At 46.8% G+C, this 22531-nt stretch overlaps 1 protein-coding gene across 3 annotated transcripts in view; it reads right to left on the bottom strand.

Annotated features, from left to right (window-relative positions):
* IL1RAP (interleukin 1 receptor accessory protein) overlaps nt 1–22531 on the bottom strand; it is a 47881-nt gene that overhangs the window by 13371 nt on the left and 11979 nt on the right. For all 3 annotated transcript variants that reach the window (XM_056499149.1, XM_056499148.1, XM_056499150.1), the window contains exons 2-8: nt 18851–18918; nt 6901–7186; nt 5959–6151; nt 4064–4229; nt 3066–3137; nt 1818–1947; nt 739–887 (exon numbers count right to left, since the gene is read on the bottom strand). In XM_056499149.1, the coding sequence (XP_056355124.1) occupies nt 739–887; nt 1818–1947; nt 3066–3137; nt 4064–4229; nt 5959–6151; nt 6901–7186; nt 18851–18917 (1063 nt within the window). In that variant the 5' untranslated portion in view covers nt 18918. The remainder of the gene's footprint in view (nt 1–738; nt 888–1817; nt 1948–3065; nt 3138–4063; nt 4230–5958; nt 6152–6900; nt 7187–18850; nt 18919–22531) is intronic.

Genomic DNA, 22531 nt, shown 5'->3' with positions numbered 1-22531 from the left:
GCTTAGAATGCAGAGTGGAGGGAAGAAGGTGTCTGGTGTGAGCTACACGAGGCATGGCAGCATTCCCTGTGGGAGAGGGGAGGTCTGGCTTACAGTAAAAGCAGGTGTTGAAGCTCTAGATGAAACTGATAAGGAGGCAGAAAAATCTGCCTTAATTAGGAAGCCTCACATAGCTTTTATTACTGATAGGTGGGTCTGGGAAACAAGAAACAAATCTTTGATGAAAAAACAATGTAGGAAAAACCCACACAGAACAGAGCTGAATCAGTCTATACCATTCATGCTGAGGTAGCTGTACCTAGACTGCAGCATTGTGACAGCAAGGAGTAAAAGCAGAGAGCGTTGTGGTGTGACTGTCTCACTCTCTGAGCAATGCCAGCGAGTGCAGACTGTCATCTGGAGGATGCCAACTGGTAGCTGTTGGGTCATGCAAAACCCTCACACAACCAAATAACCTGAAATAATTTCGAGCAGCCTGTCCCCTCAGCTCTGCTTCAGCTGTGGCACATGGATGGGTAAGGACAGCAGATCTGTCCTTTCTCTTCCCAGGAAGGGCCCTTTGCCCCCTGTCTCCAAGGAGTGGTGCAGTATGACAGCAGTGCCTACAGAACAGACTGTGTTAGGCAGAAAGGCCTGCTGGAACTCTTTGCTCCTTCACTGTTTTGCAGGGCAAGGCTCAAGGCAGCAGCAAGAGCCCCAGCAGCCCTCCCTGCTGAGCCCTGCCCTGCAGCTCCGTACCTTTCACACGCACCACGGCCTGGCTGCGCTCCTCGCCCCTGGCGTTCCTGGCAAAGCAAGTGTAATTCCTCTTCAGCTCCTCTGCCGTGGCTTTTGCAACTGTTAGAGTCCTTATCAGAGTTTTGTCTTCAAAATCTCTAGGAATTTCACTGTAAGAGAAAAATTAGAGCATTACACATGTGAAAGTGCAGCAAGTTTTTAGTGACAGGTATTCCTTTCCCTGATATAAACTCTTCCTTTAAAAAGGCGAAAACACATAACTTGATATTTACAAATCAATATACACTTCAGATTGTAATACAGCTGCAGCTATTCCTTTATCTGATTTCCCTTAATATTTATTTTAGCACTCGTAATTTTCTCATTGCAGCTGTGCCACATTGCCTTTTAGAGGAAATGGAAGTTCTTGCCTATAAACAAGAAGATCTTATGAACTCAAGATTCAGAGCTCACGTCACATTCCCTATGCAGTCCTGGATGAGTCACTTTGTCTCTCTCTGCCTGAATTGACCGTCTGCAAAAAGAGGATACAGTATTTCCTTTTGCCTTTCCTTTTTCTACTTGGTTTGCAAATCAGCTGGGGCAGTGACTGCCTTCCACTTGTAATTCAGCATTCAGCAAATGGGACTTTGATCCTCATTTGGGTTCTTTATGTGATTGAATCTCTATTCTTCCTAATCAATACTATGTATAATATTGCTTTTTCTTTTTTTCAGCCTCTGTTTTTCTGAAGCACTTTTATCCTTTATGCTATTTGGGAACACTCCTCTAAATAGGATTATCTACCCCTGTTTGTAAGTCCCACAAGAGCAGCAGCTGTTGGCATCACTACCAGGACCTGAACAAATGATGATGGGTTAACAAAGCCCCCTCAAATCCATTATCTGTAAGATATGACACTGTCCAGGTCTGGAGGCCTCTTCCTTGGAGGTCCTGGTGCTCATCACAGCATGGTGCAGTCAGACACAGGGGCTTCTGATTAACAGAGAGACTACACACTCCACTAGCACTGTCACATGCCTGTACCCACACAGGACCCAGGGGATTGGATACAACTGAAGGTTCATGTCACATGTTACCTTTGTGTGACTTTTATCCTGGGGTCCGTGATGTCATCTGTGTTTCTCCCATCTATGGTCCACCACACCTCAGTCCGGGAGTCCTTCAGGAATGTGAAGAAGACCTCACAGGGCAGGATAAGGTCCTCACCTGCAAAGAAAGGACCAACATCTCCTAGAAGAAAAGGTACTGCAGTGCAGGAACAGCACCACCCTCACTTCAGTGCTTTCCAAAATCCTGTCAGCCTGAGCTCTGCCTCCCTTCAGTAAGGAATGAGGCCAACATCCACTTTCTGACAAAAACTGTAATAACAGCTTAACATCCCTGGACATGATGATTTCTGACAGACAGATAAATAGAAAAAAATGTCCTGCCTTCTCAAATGTGTTACAAATTCCTGGACTGCACCAAGTGACCCACCCAAAGGGATGTGCTCCATGCCAACCACTTCCATGGAAAGCTGGGCAGTGCTAATCGATCCCACTGCACAGGGGACAAACGCCATAAAGTGAAGGATCAAGCTCCACAAAAGCATTTTGGTTTAGAAGCATTTCTTCAGGAATTTTACTTCTGCTGAAGATCAGACTTGGGAGTGTGAATATCTTGGTGATCAGCCTGTAAGCAATTTTATCTTACAGAGGACTGTGGATGAAATCTGACCTTCTGAGCCAAAAGAGCTGTTCTTTAAAGTGAAGACTCTGGTGCTAATCATCATCATTGCCACTACATTTATTACAGCAATGTAATGGGACACAATCCATTTGATAAAGGGAATTTCTCCAAAAAGCTATTAGGCAAAACTGAGGGTGTGGGGGAAGGGTTGAGGGAAAGGGTGTGGCACCCCATTACCCAGTGCTGTGAGGTCAGCAGAAGGAGAGCTGTCATTAATTAGGAAGTCATTAGCCAACAAAAAGGAAGATGAGCAAGAATTGGCTAGAAGGCTGAAGCCATTCTAGGGGTGAATGAGGGAGGATGGGAACAAACCACAGCCTGGGCCAGGGCGGAGACAAGATCCTACAGGAATTCTCCTAAGCAGCTGAGTGTCCCCATTTCATCTGCAGCTGCAGTTCTGTATCTCCATGCCTTTAGTTGTGCTTGCAAAAAAAATCAACTTTTAAAGCTGTGCTCTCCTATTCTAGCATCAAGAACTGGCATCCCACACTGTGTACCAGGCAGCCCATGGCAAAAGCACAGGGGATGCAGTGGAAGGGGAGAGCCTTGTGCATGGCTGGGTCTCCCACTGGCAGGCTGTGAGTGTTGGACTTTACCTGCTTCCAGCTCATACACAACTTTCTCATTTGGAGAGGTGAACTGTGGTGGCAAGGCCTTGTTTGGAGATCCTGTAGGAGACAAGAGAGAGCCCCCATGGGGACCCACACTTCATGAAAACCTGGAATTCTTGCAGCCTCACTCCCAACCCCCTCGCATCACACCCAGTCTAACTTGTGATGTATTCCTGCTGCAGAGTTCCTGCACACACAAATCTAATCCTAGTCCCCAAACTCAGGGCCAGATCCAGATTTTGAGGCTTCCCCCAGGTTTAGATAAGCTGGTTTGGGCCTCTCACATTAGAAGAGCTCCCTAACCTTATTATCTCCCACATGGTGCATAACCTGCACCAGTTTCTTTTTACTGCTGCTTCTAAAAAACAAAATACAAACATCATTTTGTGTCACAAGTATTTATTTCAACCCTTAAGACAGCTTATTCCATAGAACTCAGATCGTATCCTACAGCTCACTAGGTTTTTTAACTCTACAATTCCCTGGCAGGTAGGCTGAACTTCTGTACCTGGGATGGATGTGCCCAAGCAGGGGGTACCTGGAGCTCTGCCTGGCTGATTAGCAGTCTCAACCCCAGCACAGATGGTTTTGGATTCCAAGATTAAGAGAAGTTGGCTATGAAGTGACAATCCCACAGACAGTGACTAGCAAAGGGCACAGGAGACAAGCAGGAGTGCCAAGGTTATGCATTCACATGCCAGCAGAGGGTACCCCTGGCCATGTCATGGGCTGAACCTCACCAGCCTGAGCCTGGACACTCTCTGTCTTTGGGGCATTTGACAAGGTGGTGGAAGATATCTCTACTGCAATAAGCTCTGGACAGTCAAACAAGTCTGACCCCAGCAAGGAAAAACACGCCAGGTCAGTTGGGTAATGCAGATGGAATACAACCACAAATGAATCCTGCAACAAACTCTGCCAGCTGTTTTTACCACTTCTGCAGCTACCCACATGCATTTTACACATTTTGAAGCCATTCTTACCCACCACCTTCATCTTTACAGTTCTGGTGAGATTATAGGTTCTCCCGTGGTCCTTGAAGGTCACGATGCAGGTGTAATTCCCTTTATACGCACTGCGGACAATGGCAATGACAAGCCGGGGCCCTTGGGGGTGTCGCTCATAGAAGCCATCCACCGAGATGCAGTTCTGGAGTCAGGCAGGAAAATGCTCGAGTTTTGGATTCAAAAGTACAGATATTGATTTAAATGCTACTACACTACTACAAAGATCTGATTTTAAACTATTAATATGACACTTGGGATCACTATGTAGGTCAGAAGTAAATACCATGAACTCTGAGCATGTTGGAGTATAGACTGCTATGTTCACCTTGAAAATGAAGTGATGAAGCTGGTCACCCTAATAGCTTTATCCCACTTTAAACACAGACAGTTTTATAAAGGAGAGATCTCTGATCCAGAAGTACCTTGGCAATCAAAATGAGCACCTCAGCAGAGTGAAGAATAAAAGTAAAAAGTGATAAGAAGAAAACAATGACGTATTCACAAATGACTACTCAGACTAAAGGACATGTACCCCATTGATGACCATCTTTTGGGACTAATCAAGCTCTCCCGGCTGACTTCAGCTGAGGATGAGGCCCCAGAATTTGCAAACAGCAAATGAGAATCTGTAGTACGTAAACCTTAATAACTCCTCTCTTTCTGTCAGGCAAGGCAGGAAAACTGCCAAAATACCAAGCTGGAGATCCCTTTTCAGAAAGAGGTTATGCAGATAACATCTTGATTGTCATAAAACCCAAAGATGTGCACATTTTCTAAGAGATTATTTTTGAATGGTACATTTCCAAATCAGATACATCCTAATGGGGTAGTTTAAGACAGGGGTCATATACCATTTTTAATGATTTTTATTAGGCATGGGATGACTTGCTGCCTGAAAAATTACTTCCAAGGGGCTTTTTGTTTCATTCTACTAATTGATTGCCGAGATGTGAATTTCAATGAACGATACAAGTAAAGCATTTAAACTACTGGAGTGAAGCAGCTCCTTTTGATACAAGAGGAAGTTTTTCCTGAAGGGTTTTAGAGGTGGGGTTTTCTTCTGGGTCTTTTAATTTTTTTTTTAAATCAGCAGATTCATTTGTTGACAACTTCCTTATTATTAAATTCACTTATACAACATCTTCTATCTAGAAATACAAAAGCACTTTATAGGATGTTATTAAAAAATTTATTCCCATAACTCTCAGACTTTACATCCCCTGAGACTTCTTATTCTCTACTGACTAGAAGCATCCATCTAGAGAGAAAGAGTGAAATCAAATTTAGTAAAATTGAGCAGTAATTCTGTAGGCAAGAGCTTGAGGATGGCTAGAGACAGTCTAATAAACAGAAAAGTATGGAGGGTGGGGTAGAGATGTCTCAGTCTTCAGAAAAGAGGTTTGCTGAATTGTGTCAAAAAGGACATCCATTGTCCTCGCAGAGCCTGATGTACAACTTTACTTCCTGACCTCAGAGGATTTTGGAAAGGATGCCATTTTCATTAACAGGTGGGGTTTTTTAAAGAAGAGGGAATATGAATGACAGTTTCCTTTACAGGGAAGTGAGAAGCTCACACACAGCAGGTCAGGCACACTGCCCATAACAGAACTGAGCCACCTAAATCCCTCCTAGGAGGATTTTTCACTTGTGCATGCTGGTCAAAAAAGCTTCAGTGTTAGCTCTCAATTCCTTTCCAAGAGCAGTTTTACCCTTGAACTCAATGGAAGCAGAGCTCTTAAAATTAACAGAGCTTCATTAACAACATTGTCACTGGGGAGACTCTGAAATGCAGTTACATGACTGTTATGCCAACCATTGCTTTTTCACACACACCACTGCATCCTCCTGCTGCCCATGCAAGTCCTTCTTACCAGGTACCACTTGACAGTTGGTGTCACACTGGCAGGGTAAAATCCATCAATATCTGGACATGTAATCTTCTGATTGGTGTGCTCCAAGTAGAACATCTCCTCAGTGGGTTTTATGGAATGGCTCACACAAGAGTGCTGGTCTTTTGGAACAACCTCCAAGGGAAAAGCAACTTTGCTGCAATAGGTTGTGTTCCTAAGGGTGGACATGAACAGGGCTGATTAGCTGAAACTTGTTTACTCCTACAGCAGTGAAGTGGAATGAAATAAAAATTACATCTGCAATAAGGAGCATCATAGCGCTGATGAGGTATGTACAGACTTAGTTGACTCATTTATAAATGGGAAAGAAAACCCCACCAGAGGTGGCCACACAAGCTCACAAAAGCCTATAAAGATGACTAACAAGCAACATCCACTCCCCTGGTGCTAAAGCAGATCATAAGGTCAAAGTCATGGACAAAAGACAACATGAGGAAGATCAGAAAGAGCTCTTGTGCATAGCAGATGCTATGTTCGTTTTGCACCACAGTTAGACACACTTTTAATTTCCTAGAAGTCTGAATCTCATGAATCTTTGCCAAATTAGCGTGCAGTCAAAACATTACCCCTGCATCTGAAGCTATTTTTACTCTGGAAATGCAGATCACTTCTTAATGGTGAGCGCCTGTGGATTTTGCCATGGGCTCAGCAATAATATTTTCACGGACACTTGCAGCAAGGAGAGGCACGCTCATTAGTGTCTGCAAGGCTCCAAGCATTATTGCCATGTAAATTGGCTCAGCACTGAGCAGTCTTATAATTGTAACATTCTTTTCCCATTAATGCTTATGTAAATGGTCGTCTCCCCACAAAAAGATCTGGTGCTAACAGCATCATTTCCCCACCTCCATGGAAATCCCTTGATTGCACTGAAAGCTACAGAAACTGCACCACACAACGTACCTGAGCATGCAGGTGTAATTCCCAGTGTCATTGAGAAGAGCAGGCCAGAACCAAAGGGTGTCTTTATCCTTACTGATGTGATTGTCTGGCAGACGATAATTAATGGGCTCCTCCAGATCCCGGTCCTGTGCGATCCTGTACCAGATCAGGGTCAGGCCAGCAGAATGGGCTGTGCTATAGTTGTACTTCAAGAAGGTCTCAAACAGTGGGCATTTGATCTTGGCAGGCTCCCCATCATAAATCTGGATCTGCTTCATGGTGTCCACACCCCAGTCATCGCAGCGTTCTGCAGCCAGAAGAACAAGGTGCCTTAGGCTTGCAAGTCTGCAGGAGGAAAACAGTTCTGCCCATGCTCCCCACGGCCCTTGGTCCTGCCCCCACTAAAATCAGAGGCAAAACCATAATGTTCTCAATGAAAGCAAACTGGGCTTTCATAAAACAGAGCAAGAACATTGTGTTCATTTCTAGAGAACCTGGAAACTTCTGTTTTCATTTGTACACCTCCTACGTTCCTGCCAAGCTATTTATCTCTCATCAGGACAACAGAATAGGATATTCCTGCATAAAACTAGGCTTCCTAGAGCTCCAAGAAAATTTGCCACAAAAGTCTTATGTGGGAAGATAAAATTTGGATGACAGTAATGCCAGAGGTGTGTGTGCATCCATACACAATGATAGGGAAGATGGAAACAGATGTGCTGAAAGAGGAGGAAAAAAAAACCTCAAACATCAACCCTCCCTTAGAGCTGTGGGTCACTTTCCCTGCCAGAAGAAGCTGGACTGGGGCTTCCAGATGTGAGGACTGTCCTTCCTGTGATGGATTCATGTGACACCTGTGCACACCAGGATAACACAATGAGTACAAGCAGTAACAAGTGACACAGAAAGACTGTTGATAGTGAAGTTTAGAACTGGAGGCTGGGGGGCAGAAGGGACAGTGTGGAGGAGGTAGCAGTAGGTTCTCTTGCATTCCCAGGCAGTGCCCAGGTGCAAACCCCAAGCACAGTTCAACAACAGGCAATGGCTGAGTGTGGCTCACAGCAGATTTGGACTGACAGAAACCAGCCAGCATGAGAAAAAGCTGTACAGAGCTTCTTTTCTTTAATTACTTTTTAAAAAAATATTCCTGTCATTATCAAACAGCTTCATGACAAAAAGCACAGTCCAAACCCATTTCTCTTCCGAGAACTCTTCTCCACTCCATTCCTCCTAGCCATGAGGATGCCCAGGCAGGCTGGGACTCAGTGCAAGCAAAGCACAGTACCAGGGTGTCAGCAAACCTGAGAGCAACCTGAGAGCAACCTGCCCCGTGAGAGCCAACTGAGGCACAGGAGCTGCTGTCACTGCACCTCCTGTCTCCCCACACTGAGGAGGCAGAGCACAGCGTGGCACACTTCCCAGTGCCTCTCTTGGAGCTGCTGGGAGGCATTTGCTAGGGCAGCCTGACGTCTGAGAACCCAAAATGAGTCAAACAGGAGAGGGGTGTGCTGCCTGCAGCAATCCTTGTGAGCAGTGTCTCAGCACATCACACACAGGCTCACCAGAGACGACACTGCAAAGCCTCTCCCATTTGCAGATATTAGAAGTCAGACTGAGAGGAGAAACAGAATACAATATGCTCTTTGAGCCAAATCCTTCTGAATTCTTCTGAACTGACTTCACATACCCAAAGCAGGGTTTCTGGCATTTATTCTTCCCTAAATAGACAGTGGGATGTAGCTTGCCCCCAAATTCATACTTAATGAAGAAAAGCAGAGATAAACCTTTGAGAAGACAGGCCTGCAGCATTTAAAGGCAGTGATGTTAACTCCTATGGCTCAGCAATGGTTAGTCATGGGCAGGAGGAATCTGGGCCAGTAAGAATAGAAATGTTTTCTGGCGGGTTTACACATAACTGTAAATGCAAGCTGCACTGCTCCTCCTGCAGTATGCCAAACACCCATATGACAGAGTGCTACTTCTGGAGGAAGAAAATGAATTGGGCTAGGAAAAGGCAATGAAGCTACCCAGAACACAAGCATTTGTTCATAGGAACACCAAACCCAAATGTCTTGAGAGCGTTCATCATCAAAAACATACAGATCTTTCAAAAGTGCACAGCATCACACACTATGGCTGCTACCACAGCCAAGACTCATTTTCAAAGACCAAACCATGCTGGAAGCCTCACACCATGGGCAGGAGCATAATGGCCCATCACCACCATGATTAGGGCAAACTGGAACCAGCAGGCTGCTTTATGCTGGTGGGGCCATGAACTAGGCATGGTCAGGTGTCCTTAGAGTGGTGATGAGGGAAATGAGCCTTCAGAGACTGCCTGCTAACTGCAGGATAAAGCATGGCCTGTTACTCATGGAGACAGGGCATTTTTTCCTGTAAAGAAAGGCTTCCCCTGTGAAAGGAGCAGATCTGGATCTGTAAATCAGGATGCCCAGGTTCTCTTCCCAGCACCTGACTTGTGTCTCCTCTTGGGCTGCATAAAGGCAAATCATCCTTATTACTTCAAATGGCAGGACTGGGGAGAGAGGAAACTATATAAAACATTACTGTACTGAAATTCTTCGAGTCAAGATCAATGAAATTTGCAATCCTGAGCAGCTCTTGCATTTTGCAACAGCCCATAAATCAGCACTGTAAAACTACTTACCCGTTCAACCTGAATGAGTTATTGAAAATAAATACAACCATTTTCTTTTTTTTCTCCCTACATTTCTCTAAAACAATGCCCAGGCCTTGGGAAGAGGGGACTGTTACTGTTTTACTGTCAGAGCTGTACCTGGAGGTTTTGTCTCAGAGTTGGCCTGGCTTCAGGGACTCTGTCACAGCAAACAGGTGGTGCTAAGGCTCCCCAGGTGTGCCCTGCCCTGGGGTGCTGCAAACTCTGAGCTGAACCCAGACACAGCACAGAGCTGCTGGTGATGAGCAGCTACACCCAGAGCACAGGAGCAAATTGAGATGCCAGGCTGCTCTCCTTAGCACATAAAACACCAAGGACACAAACTGTGGTGCTTTGCACAGCTTCCCTCCTCCCTGTGCCATGCTGACAGATACACTGCTGTTTCTACATTTTGGGGTGTTTTACTCCCAAGACAGCCAGGCTCTGCCTGATAGAATGTGTGAGAACTGCAGGGCACCCCTCACACACACACACACCTTTGTGAAACTCCTTCTCCTCAGCTGTGACAGTGCTCTTCTCCCTGTGACAACAGCAACCTTTGCTGTGGTGGCACTTCTGCAGCAGAGCCCAGCAGATGGGGCAACATATGCACACACATCCATTAAGTAAAGGGGATACTCACATTATTATTGCTATAATTTTATTTGCATCCAACAGCTCCCCACACTATTTTGTGCTCCTTCCACTATTTTAAGCTCTATAGGCTATTCAGAGCCTACTTGCTGCTAACATCAGCATGCAACTGCTTGTGTGTCAGCCTGAACTGGAGATAGTCTGAAAAAATGGCATGATTGACCCTTCAGTGGCATAAAACAGTCCCACTATGAAAAAAAACATATATATACACACATTGATATATCCTGATTCCAGCAACAATATTGAGGGAGCACTGCAGAAAGAAGATGCAAAGATCCAGCTCTAATTGTGAGAAACAGCACTAACTTCTATGGTGCTGTGCCCATTTGTAGCAACTCACACTTCTTTTCACTGGCTAAGCCTCAGAAGTGAGTTTCTTCTCTCCTGAAATATCTCCTGCACAAAACAGCTGCTGGAGTTCAAAGCAGCTCCTGATTAAATCAAGTGGGATCAGCATTCATGCTGTAACTCCAGAGGTTCCCTAACAAATGGAAACTAGTGAGGAATAGAGCTATACCAAACTCCATGTCTCTTCTGTGCTGCAGCAAATGGAGCACTGCACACACACTTGAGGGACAGAGTAAAATTCTCTAAAAAAGACACCATCCCATAAATGCATCTTCCTAGAAATGCCTCTGCAAAATGGCTTTGAAAGAAGCCACCTTGCTCTCAGTACCAATCAAGAGCACTGCAGACACCTTGACCCCTCTTACTGCTGCATGCTTTGCAATTACACAGCAAGGCAGCCTATGACCCATAATACCCACCTGGGACAGACAAGGCAGGAAAAAGGCAAGAAATGGTGCTGTTTGCACAGCCCTGCTCAGGAAAGGGGGTGAGGAGCACACAGGCTAGAGGGAGGCTGCATGGTAGAAGGAAACACCATCTCCAGAACTGGAAGATGAAGTGCAGGCAGGGCAGAAGGGTGAGGATGTAGATGCCCACCTTGATTTCATGTGCCTTGCATGCAGACTGGGACTGTGCAGGGGCAGCAGGACACGAAGCCATCACCATGGTGCTCCTCACACCACCTCAGCTGCAGCATCAGATGGGGCTGTACTGTCACAGGATGACTTGGGTTGGAAGGAACTTTAAAAACCACCCAGTTCCAACTCCTGCTGTGGGTGCAGGGACATCACCCTCTAGACCACATGTCTTAAAGACCCATTTTACCTGGCCTGGAACACTTCCAGGCATAGGTCACCCACAGCTTTTCTGGGTATCCTGTCCCAGTGCCTCACCACCCTTACAGCAAACAATTTCCTCCTAATATCAAATTTAAACCTACCCTCCCTACATTTAAGGTCACCCTCCCTGGTCCCATCACTACACACCCTGTGAGAATCCTTCTGCAGCTTTCTGTACTGGAAGGGCTCTATGGTCTCCTCAGAACCTCTTCTTTTCCAGGCTGAATGGCCCCAATTCTCTCAGCCTGTTTTCACAGCAGAGGTGCCCCCAGCCCTCCTCTGGACTCACTCCCACTCATTCATGTCCCTTGTATGCTGGGGACCCCAGAGCTGAACACACCACTGCAGGTGGGGTCTCACCAGAGCAGAGCAGAGGGGCAGAATCACCTCCCTTGACCACCTTGCCACACTTCTTTTCTCTGACCCAGGACACAGTTGGTTTTTTGGGGCTGCCAAGCCATATCTCAACAGCTTCCTACTTTCTCCATCTGCCCCTGCTGCCTCACCTTAAAGCAAAGCTGGTATGAGTCAGCCTCTACCTGAGGGGCACAGCAAGGCCAGCCCGTTATTGTGAAGGACAAATCAGCATCAACAAGGCAGAAAAAGCTGATCACACAAAACAATTAAGCAAGAATTAATCACTGTTACCTTTAAAAAAGTTTCCTCACCACCATCTTTCAAGCTCAGTCAGTGAGAAGGAAGCAGAGGAAGCCAGGCTGAATGGAGGAGCAGTGCTGTGAGCACAGGGGGCACCAGCTGTGGCCAGCAGCACTTGTGGGTGCATCTCCCGTTGATGCCAGTGCCAGGGGCACCCACTCTCCCCACTGTGTCTGCATTCTCCCTTTCCCACCCTGCACGGGACCACCCCCTGCTCCCTGGCTGTGGTCTCTGCTCAGTACTGTCCCACCTGACCACACAACAGGGCAGAGGGAGAGGAGCAGGGAACAGAACAAATGAGAAGCTCTGCCCTTAACTGGGAGAAGGGGCACAAACCAAAACATGCTGAGATGGGTGGGAATGACACAGAAGTTGGGTTAGACCCAGCCAAGACCAGCTGGCTCTCACCATTTGCTCTCACTACTTCTCAGCAGTGATGGTGGCCACAGAACACCTAAAAACTGGTTGTAGCTGAATGCTGCCTTGGAGGCTCAGCCTAGAAGCTGTGCCAACTCTGCAGAAATCTATAATCTCACTTCCAGTGGAAATGCATCCAAAGAGGCCTCTCATAACCTCACTGCCTTCCTCCCACAGCCTCTCCAGTAGAGCAACGAGGTGGAAGTGGTCCTGGCACAAACCTCCCACACAGCCCAACCCCATCCATGTAGCTGTGCTGTGATGGCATTGCTGACATGGTCTTACACTTCTCCAAGTCTCATCATATTCATCCTGTGCTGCCACTGAGCTGTGGTGCCCCCACAGAAGCCTCTCTTCTGGATGCTGCACACTAGGGTGGAGTCTCTCTCTCCCCAGGTGCTTTTATCATTTGAATAAGTAGGATAGCTGAGAAAAGAAGGAAAAGGACTTTCTGTTGCAGAATGGCTCAGTTTCAAAAAGCACTTGTACATTGTGGTGGATTAACTTTAGACCCTGAATGTCTAATTTGAACAGGTGTGAAAACCTGCCTCTGCCAAATTCATGACAAGTAAGATGACTGAATAAACTGTTGACTTCAGGGGAAGCAGCCAAAGCAAGACATCCAAAAAATGATGATTCTGTAATGGAGCCCAGAGCTTCTGACTCTGAATCGCCTTATCTCATCAAGCACAGCCTGTAACATGGGTAGTCTTTATTTGTGTCTCAGAACTCCTCCACAGTGAGCTCTCTGACTTCACTCTCTATCTGTGCATAAAGCTGTTTACTGCATGTGGCAGAGTATTTTGGTTACCTCCAGCAACTGGGCCAAAAAGAAACCCCAAAAAAAATTTATATTCAGATTTCTCTAGCAAGCTTGACATATTTTTCTGGAGGCTTTCTTTAAATTTGAGATCAAAATGATAAAGGTAGGGGCATGAACTGCTTCCCTGAAGGATAAGAAGAGCAAACAGCTACTTTCCATCTGACTTCATTGAGAAAATTTTTGTGTGAAGCAAAGCAGAGCAGCATAGGAAGAGGAGAGGTACAGGAAATGGAACACCCCATTGCAAAATGCAACATAGATGTAAAGGGGGTTTATCTGATCAGCACCACTGCTGAACAGTGCTTAACCTGGCAGGGGCTCCTGTGTGCCTGGGACACCACACTAGGACTTGACAAGGTCCAGGCTAAACTCCTGGCTCTGCCAACAGGCTTGCTCAGCTAAACCCATGCAGGCCAGTTACTGCACTTAGCCAGGTGCTCTGCTGCCTGCTTTAAAATACAGCCAGCAATTCTTCTGTGCATTACAAAGATGCTGCAACAGCTGTCCTGGGGCAAGGATGGGAACTGAACAGATGCAGCAGGCAGTGAAATGCTCTACAAGGGTCCAAGAGTCCAGCAGAGTCACCTTGGTGCCACAAAACGTCAGGCAGTGAGAGCACACCTCTGGGGCTGCCAGAGGGACATGGCAGCTCCTGCTGCCCTGCTGGATACACACAGAGGAGCAGAAGTGACTGTTCAATACCCTATCAGCAACACACCCAAAAGGGGCTGCTTTCCTCCACTCACTCCTGCACTTCAGTGCAGATAGGTCACACCATGGTGACACTGCACAGAGCTCACCCTTCACAACCCATTTCCTCAGCTGACAAGAAGCAGATGTGAGGTTTTATCTCCTGAGTGGGCACAGCTCTGCTGGTGTGGAGGGAGGCTGGCAGCTGCAGGGACACGTCTGCACCCAGGTCAGCTCTGCTCCACAGCTTTTATCTCCATCCACTCCAGGGCTGGGCGCCTTCCAACACCCTCACTGTCAAATGACTTCATACCCCCAAGTGCCATAAACTTCTACAACCACAGTAGCTCACAGATGGGCATGGATGGTTATAAAATCACGTCCTAAATTAGGACAGCAAGAAGCTGAGATTGGAAGAGTAGGAGGAAGTCAGGAAATCCCAGGAGATGATGGTGGGGGAGGGATTTAGTCTCTTTAGAAAACAATAATGCAGTTTAATCTATTTTCCTTTTGACTTTACACACTAAAATAAGCTTCTCAGCTTCTGGGGCTGTCACAAATCATAAAGAAAATAAGGCCACTGGAACCCCATCAGTAGAATAAGAGCCATATAGTAATAATCCTGAGGAGGTGCACAGGGTTTTCCATCTTCAAAGTGTTTTACAGACAGTAATTTATTAATCTGCAGATTTCCCCTGGCCAAAAGGAACTGTTCTGCCTCTCTGCTAAGCATGAGAGGCACACACAGTGCAGTTCAGCACTCGGGAGAGACAGTGCAGACAGTGGCTCTGACCTCTGGAGCCAGACCTCTGACCTCTTTCTCACTGCAGCCAGAACTCCACTGCTCCTGCCACCACCTGGACCCAGAAGCATTGGTGACACCTAGCACTTTGGAGCCAACTTCAGAGCAGACAAAACCAAAGTAGCTGAAAGCCTCTGATATGGGGGAGTGTAAATAGACACGTTCACAATCCAGCAAGTAACAGCAAAGCCTGAAATAAAGCTCCCAGGAGAGAAGCTCCTGGCTGCCTTCCAGCCAAAGCCTGCCATGCTGGGGAATCATTCTGGCCCAGTCCTGGGCTCATCCCACCACACAGCCTGTCTGATTGCCCCCAAGGGAGCTACAGAGGCAGCTTCTCTGCAAACATGATGACTGCCCCACCAAAGGGCTATTTATGCCCAGCAGGTACCTGCTCACACTACATGAGTCCATTGGATATGAGGCTGCTCCTCCTCTCCTGGCAGCAATATTCTTCTGCTGTTGCAATTCCCTAAGACAATACTCCCAACCATGGTCATCTCCCCAGCCCACACCCTGCAAAAGCTCAGAACTCTTGAAGGGTGAGAAAGCAGCCTGGTTAGCAGAGAGAAAAAAAATGGAACAAGAAGCAAAACTACAGCTACATCTTATAAATAAGTCAGTATCTAACACTGGCCAGCTTTGTTCAGAAACAGGAAGATAACATTATGCTGTATTCATACTGGCTGTTATGCTCTTTGTCTGACTAGTTTTTAATCTCTTCTAAGCCAGTGTATATTTATATGACTTCAGTAGTGCCAAAGAAACTATTGTACAACTGGACCCAGGTCCATCAGTTTTTGCTATCCTTCCCTGGCTATCAGAACCTCTGGGTTCATTAAGCATCCTACAACATGAGCTCCATCTTAAGGATGGCTTAGCTAGGCAAGGAAAGCAGACCTTGAATACCACTGCAAGCCTGACCCAAAGGTCACAAGTGAGGAATTCAAACCCATGCACTGCAGATCATGTATATTCTCAAGACTAGGAAAAGATCTGCCCACGCATCCAGCGGGAGCGAATAGAAGACTCAGGCACCAGTTCAGTCTCAGGCTCTACATCTTTTACTCTACACTACTCAGATCACATTTCTTCCCTCATACAGCTTGTACCTCCCTTTCAGCAACTCATTTTGTTTCAGCACCAGTCTCCATATGCAGCAGAAACAGCAGAACCCAGAGAACAGATGTTTAGAGCCACAGTGCTGTAGGCAAAATCTGGAAGGGAAATAAAGCTTGTGGGTTTGTCTCTCCAGTAGGAAGCAGGCTGAAGCATAATGCTAAAGCTTTCTGACACTGCCAGAGAGACTGACAGCCGTAGTGGCTTAACTGGATGGAAAGGCCACTTGCAGCCAGAGCACTGCTGGTATTTTAGAGCTGAAATTTAGCTAGTGTTGGTTCCTCGCCTCCTCCTTAAGCTCACAGAGCTTGGGACTCAGCACATCTGGTACTCCTGGCTTAGGCAGCCCCTGGTCAGTATTGCTGACCAGATTCCCACTGCTCCACTGGGAAGAATGGCAGAGGCAGGAAAAGTGGCAGCAAACCACAAGAAGACTCCTGTCCCTGCCTCCAGCCTTCCTCAGTCCAGCAGGGCTGGAGAGAGCTGGTCCCAACAATACAGCACTACATGACTTAATAGTGAAAGCACAGAAAAGGACTCAGCTGGAATGACAAATCCCTACCAAGCCACACATGTTAAATATCCCAGGAGCTGGGTTCCCCAGGGAGAGCCACCTGTCTCCATGGCCCAGCTTGATGGTAGGTGACCACCAGGGCAGCTGTAGAGTGAGCACAGCCCTTCTCTGCATTCACTCCAGATAAGCTCAGCTCTGCTCCCCCCACCTGCACACCCTGCTCCAAGAAGGAAAAGCAAGCCCAAATGCTATAACATTTCCAGAACAAGGCCAGCCTCCCATACTGCTCTGTATTTATGACTTTGCAAGGGTGAAATGAGCTCCAGTCTCCTTTTGGTGCCAGTCCCAGGAAACCCTGCAGAGAAACAGAGGGCTGCACAGACGGCTGCCCCTCCATCCAAGTACAAACAGCCATCCAAGTCCATCATGAATAACAAAGGACATTCTGACAGCCCAAACCGGTTTATGAAGTCCATGGCACAAAAAGGAAGCTTTGAACTGAACAGTGTGTCTGACACCCACAGACCTGCAGGAAATTAAATGCATACACTGCAGTGGATTTGCAGGAGAAGTATATTTTAACTGATCATGTGTCTCATGTACCACCAAGGGTTCTGACCACCCTGTCCAGTAAACCTCTGCTAGAGGAGAAATATTTAAAAAGTACTAAATGCCCTACAGAAATGCATAGAGGGTTCTGGTTCTGCCAGATCAATTGGCACGAGCCTGTGTGACCCAAATGCCAGGGTGCTCATTTCACCTGACTGAAATCAGCCTCTTCCCAGCCGACTGCGTCAGCTTTCAGAGCTGCTGTAACATTTCCTGGGCAATCCTGATTCAATTGCACCCACCTCCCATTTCTGCAAAAGCCCAAGATGACTGCACGTGGGGTGTTGTAATGCTGCCTCAGCAGGAGGAGGATGTTGCGTTGGTGGAGAGCAGAACAGCTCGTCCAGAAGCACAAGCAAAGCAGGGATTTTCCCAGCTGAGCTCCATGGCACCGGGCCCCTCCTTCCCCAGGCACTCCTGCTACCTAGGGCTTAGTGGAGGAGACCTAGGCTGTGTATTCTTTCTCCTTTGCTCACCACTTCCACCCAGCCCCTGTTAGCCAGGATGGGACATCCCCCACCAAAGATCACAGCCTATTCTGAGTGCCTGCAGCTCTTGGGCAGCCCAAGGAGAAAAACCTCCCAGGCTTCAGCCTCTGTGATGAACACTGCACTGAGATGAACCTTGCTGAAGTGCACGTTGTGAATCTGGCCCACAATAATTCAGTGTGGTCCAAGAAAGAATGACAGAAGAGCTGTTCATCTGCTCAGGGAATATTGTAACTGCTTGTTTGCCAGCATTGCAGAGGGACAAGGGTTCATGGTGGGACTTGTCAAACCCCTGCACAGCCCTTATTTCTGAACACTTCCCCCCATAAAACCAGCTCCTGTTCTTTCCTCCCTCCCTCTTTCCACTTGCCTCCTGCAAATCATGCTGTCTCCTTCCACCCCCAAATAGGAAGTCCGGAGCCGAGACATGCACAATCTGCCTCTTCACAAGAGCTGGGCTGAACGAGTGCCAGAGGAGCTGAGAGCATGACAACATATTTCCTGTCAGGAAAGTGACTCAGTGAGACGGGTATCAGAGCTCCTCTTACTCTACAAGTTCCCCTCTCCCCTTGCATTTCTGAGACATGAGTCAGAACTGGAGAGCTGAATCTCAGTCCCCTCCGGATCCAACCAGGGATAGCAGAGCTCAGGTTCAAGCCCAGGTCCTTCCTGAACTCAGTGACAAGACAGCTCCATGGGCTGGGCCCTGGATTCACCCCTCACAGAAGGGCAATAATGATACTGACCAAGGGGGCAGTTTGAGTTTGCAAAACGCTTTTTGGTCAAGGTGATGTTGCTATTTGTTAACCATGCTGGTTGTCTCTATACAGAGCATTGTAAAACACCCCCCAGAACTAACACTGTGTTTGTGCATTTTACTGAAGTATTTTACACACAACTGTCGTTGGATGCTGCTGGGAACCAGGGAAAAAGCAGCCTTGAAGCCTCGAGCTTCTCAGGCTTCACAAGGACAAGAAATTGACAATGATTATACACCTGCAGGTTGCATTAGAGCTGTGTGAGTATCTCTTGATATTTTGCAGAAAGTATGTTTTCAAAGAGGTCTTGCCTTCTTGGTCCAATGAGTCTTTTCTATTCTGTTTTGCACATATTACCCTATGTATGTGTAGTGTTTCTTTAAATAAAGCTCTCTCTCTTGCTTCTCCATTGCATGAGGAACTATGTTGCATTATCTTTTTCGCTGCTCTCCTATAGCCTAAAATGCAACATGCAACCATTTAAACCAGAAATACTGTAAATGCTCAAGACTAGCTGCAGACAGTTTTCTTCTCTGCACAGTAAGTGGGCAGGTCCATCACAAGCCATATCCTTACCTGAGCCTCTGCCGAGGGTGACCATGGACAGCCAGAGTGAAACCAGCAGGACACTGACCATCTTCATCCTGGGAGACAAAGCACACAGACCTGGTTATCTGACACTGTTTTAACACTGCATGCCATTTTTTAACTTCATGTGTTTATCCCTCTATCCACCCAGTGATCCTTTAATTCTGCACATCCCTTTTTATTTCATTAAGGTTCCTTAAGAACAGCACCCCCATGGCAGCGCTGCTCAAGCCTGGGAGGGGATGGCTCTGAAGAGCCCAGCCCAGCTCACGGCCTTAAGTCACCAGAACAGTCTATATCAGGGAGCACAAGGAGTCAAATGGACCTTTGCAGGCTCCAAATCCCAAGGTTTGAGTCCCAAAAGAAGGTCCTTTGCCAAGACCCCCCTCTGCTCATCTCTAAGAAGAAGAGCAGCGAGAGCTCGTGGCGGTGAGCAGCACATCTGCACTGAAGTCATGCTGGACAGTGACAGGACAGCCACACCAGAGCAGTCTGAACTGGCAGGGTCTGCTGCAAACCTGCAAAGGGGCCAGAGCTGCTCCTGCAGGCAGCAGAGGCAAGACAGCTCACCAGCTCTTCCCAGCCAAACCCTCCTCGGAACTCGCAGGACTAAACAAGCACCAGGTTTGTACACTTTACAGAAAGGGTCTAAACAAAGGCTTATACTTTCTAAGCAGCACTGATAAGCAAAAAACAATCCCAAACTTTTCCATTCCCGCTACAGAACACAATTTCCTGTAATTTGAGATAAATGTACACTGCCAGAGTTTCACTGGCTGCCCGCTCCAGTATCTGGCATTCGGCTCTCAGAGCTGCTCACTCACTGGAATTAAATTTCCCTGTTTCTAGGTTTTTCAGGATGCAATTTATAAGCTGGTAGTCATGAAAACTGACATCTACTAGATGCTCTCATTAAAGGGGTTAAGGTCATATTTGATATTCCTGGGTGCTGTCAGATCACAAAGGGAGAAGAGATGGTTAAAAGGCTGAACTTCATCAAAGCGTCTCAGCTCTGCCAGGCAGATGCAGTAATGAGCATGGTGATACTGTCAGGAATGTGCTCATGAGATGACAGAAACCTGCTCCATCAGGGTGCATTAAAAGTGTGGGGGGAGAAGCCACAGAGCTCCCTTAAACATGTCCCTCAAAAACCTGTCCAGAATTTGTGCAGTACACAGAAGGGCTTTGAGCAGAAGCAGAGAACACCTAAGATTGCACAGATTGCAGAGATTAACAAGAATGCGACACGTGAACTGCACTGCCCAAAACCCAGCAGCGGATATTGAATCCCTCCTTTTCAGGGCTTACATCTGAAAAGCCTTTGTGCAATGCCTTCCCTCTGCTGGGCTCATCTCAAAGAGACAAAGGAAATCTGAAGCATGCCTGTTCTTCCCTGCACAGTCCATGGAAAGGGCTGCACACTGCCTCTGAAGCCATCAGGCTTTCAAAAATGGTCAAGAAGAAAGAAAGGGAGGGTTTTTCTTCCCTGGGGTCCAGCTGAGAGGGCTGAGCATCCCCTATTGCCTTCCTCCAAATTGAAATGCCAGCTGCTTATCAAACCCCTCTCTATTGCCACCTACAACCAGCTCCCAATGTTACTTAAGACTCCATAGGGAAGAAACAACATTAAGTACTCCCACCCCTTGGAAATGCTGAAGAAAGATAAAACATCTTTATGCCATCAGATTGGACAGGAAGATCCAACACACTGCACCTCTGGCAGGAATTTAGAAACTTTTGGTAACTGAGATGCTTGAAGAGAGGGGGTGAAAACAGTGGCAGGGAATCATTCCCATAATAAAGATCTCTCGTGGTTCCCTCTCCATTTGTCATTAGCTAAATGCACAGCGTGTCCTAACTCACCCTTATTTTCCAGTGACTCTCTCCTGCATTTCACACAAATCAGACTGAATTCAGCCCTGAAGGAAGCAGGAACAACTACAGACTTTGGATGAGTTTCCCTTGTACTGAGCAAGGCCATTTGCGTGGCCTGAGGCCAAAATAAACTACTACATTTCACTGGGTGATACATGAACTCTGCAGTGAGCTAATATTTACATCCATTAGCTATGCTCACAGGAACATGCTCCTTTCAACTGTCTCACAGAGCCACCAGGTCTCTGTTCCCATGAGCAAGGTATCCAAGATTTCCATGCTCTGCCTACTAGTAGGAAAATCCTTTTTTCTTGCTCTACCTAGCTACAAAACCAGAAGCCTTACACAGAGTGATTTACTTCTGGTTCATTCCAGGCTTTCCAGAGATCTCATCAGTGGAGACAGATGGACACAGAGCCTGTCAGATTACAGCAATTTCTCCATTACAGAAAAGGGACACAGCTGACCACAGTCCTGGCTGCTCCCACTCCACACAAAATGCAAGGGGCCATGGAGGGGACACAGAGCCAAGGGCTGCTCAAGGGGAGGCTTCACAACTGGCTGGATGCCCTGACCATGCCAGCATTTGCCAGCCCAGCTCCATTCCTGTGCCACACCATTACCCACAAACCAAACAGCCCCAAACCTGTGACATCCCCAAATAAAAAGGTGACACAGGGGAAGAACATTGCATCCCACTGCAGAGAGGGGTGGGTTTTGCAATGCCCTTAAGAACCTGACACCACAGGACTACAACCCACCCTGGTCTTGCCAGGAACAGAAGAGTTTTCTCAACCTTTCCCAGCAGCCTGCTTCTGTGTTTCATGACAGGAGAGACCATGTTGCCCTTTTTCCTGCCCGTGTTGCAATCCCAGCGGTGTCTGATGAACTTCTTGCACAATTCTGTAGGACTGCACCCAAACACCAGTTTCTGTGGCTGCAACCAAAGGAGCCAGAGGCCAGGGAGTGCAAATCAGGCTGCAGCAGAAAGCTGCACCCAACTGCATCCACTCAGTGCAAATAAAAATAAAAGGAAACGCTAAAGGGAGCCAGGAATAAAATCAGTGAGCAGGAGAGCTTACCAGCTCAGAAATCACAGGTAGAAAGCAGGCAATCAGAGCAGCCAGAAGGCAGCTGGAGAGCTCTGATACATCCTCAGCACTCCAGGAACTTCTCACGAGACCAATATACTCTGAGGTGTTCTTAATGTCTCCATAAATTAACATTTTAATAATAATTCATAGAGCGGTTTGGGAAAATGATCCATCACAGCCCTTGCTAGAATTTTTTTTAGGGAACTTAACTTGAAATGTTCACTTTGTTTCAAATCAGAAATTGTTCCATTTTCCTTCCCAAGCACTTTTTTCTTCATAACTTTCACCTTCTGTCTACTGAGGAGCAAAGAAAAAATGGGGTGGGGGGAAATACAGTCATGGAAGTGTCTCGTGCTCTTAACATCAAAGGGGGTGGAAAGGTTTGATTTTTTTCATTTGATACTGGTCACAAGCAGCCTTTATGTCAGAAAAAAAACCATGAATATTTTTATATTAAACACCTTTTAATAAAATACCCTTGCCAAAGAGACCTCAGCACGACATCATTCCCTCCTGCCTTTAGCAGCATGGACCTGCAAAGCCCACACACCTTCCAAACAATTAGAAAACCAAAGACAGATGTCAAGTAATTAACGAAGAGAACTTAACTCAAAGTAACTACTACACACCTATTCTCAAAGATACTGTACCAATCCCACAGAACAATGTTGCATTTTCCAAGAAAAATGCCTTTGTCCCT

Source organism: Oenanthe melanoleuca, chromosome 9 (assembly GCF_029582105.1).
Source record: "Oenanthe melanoleuca isolate GR-GAL-2019-014 chromosome 9, OMel1.0, whole genome shotgun sequence".
In the NCBI taxonomy this organism is placed as follows: Eukaryota; Metazoa; Chordata; class Aves; order Passeriformes; family Muscicapidae; genus Oenanthe; species Oenanthe melanoleuca.
This window is presented reverse-complemented; position numbering and strand designations above follow the sequence as displayed.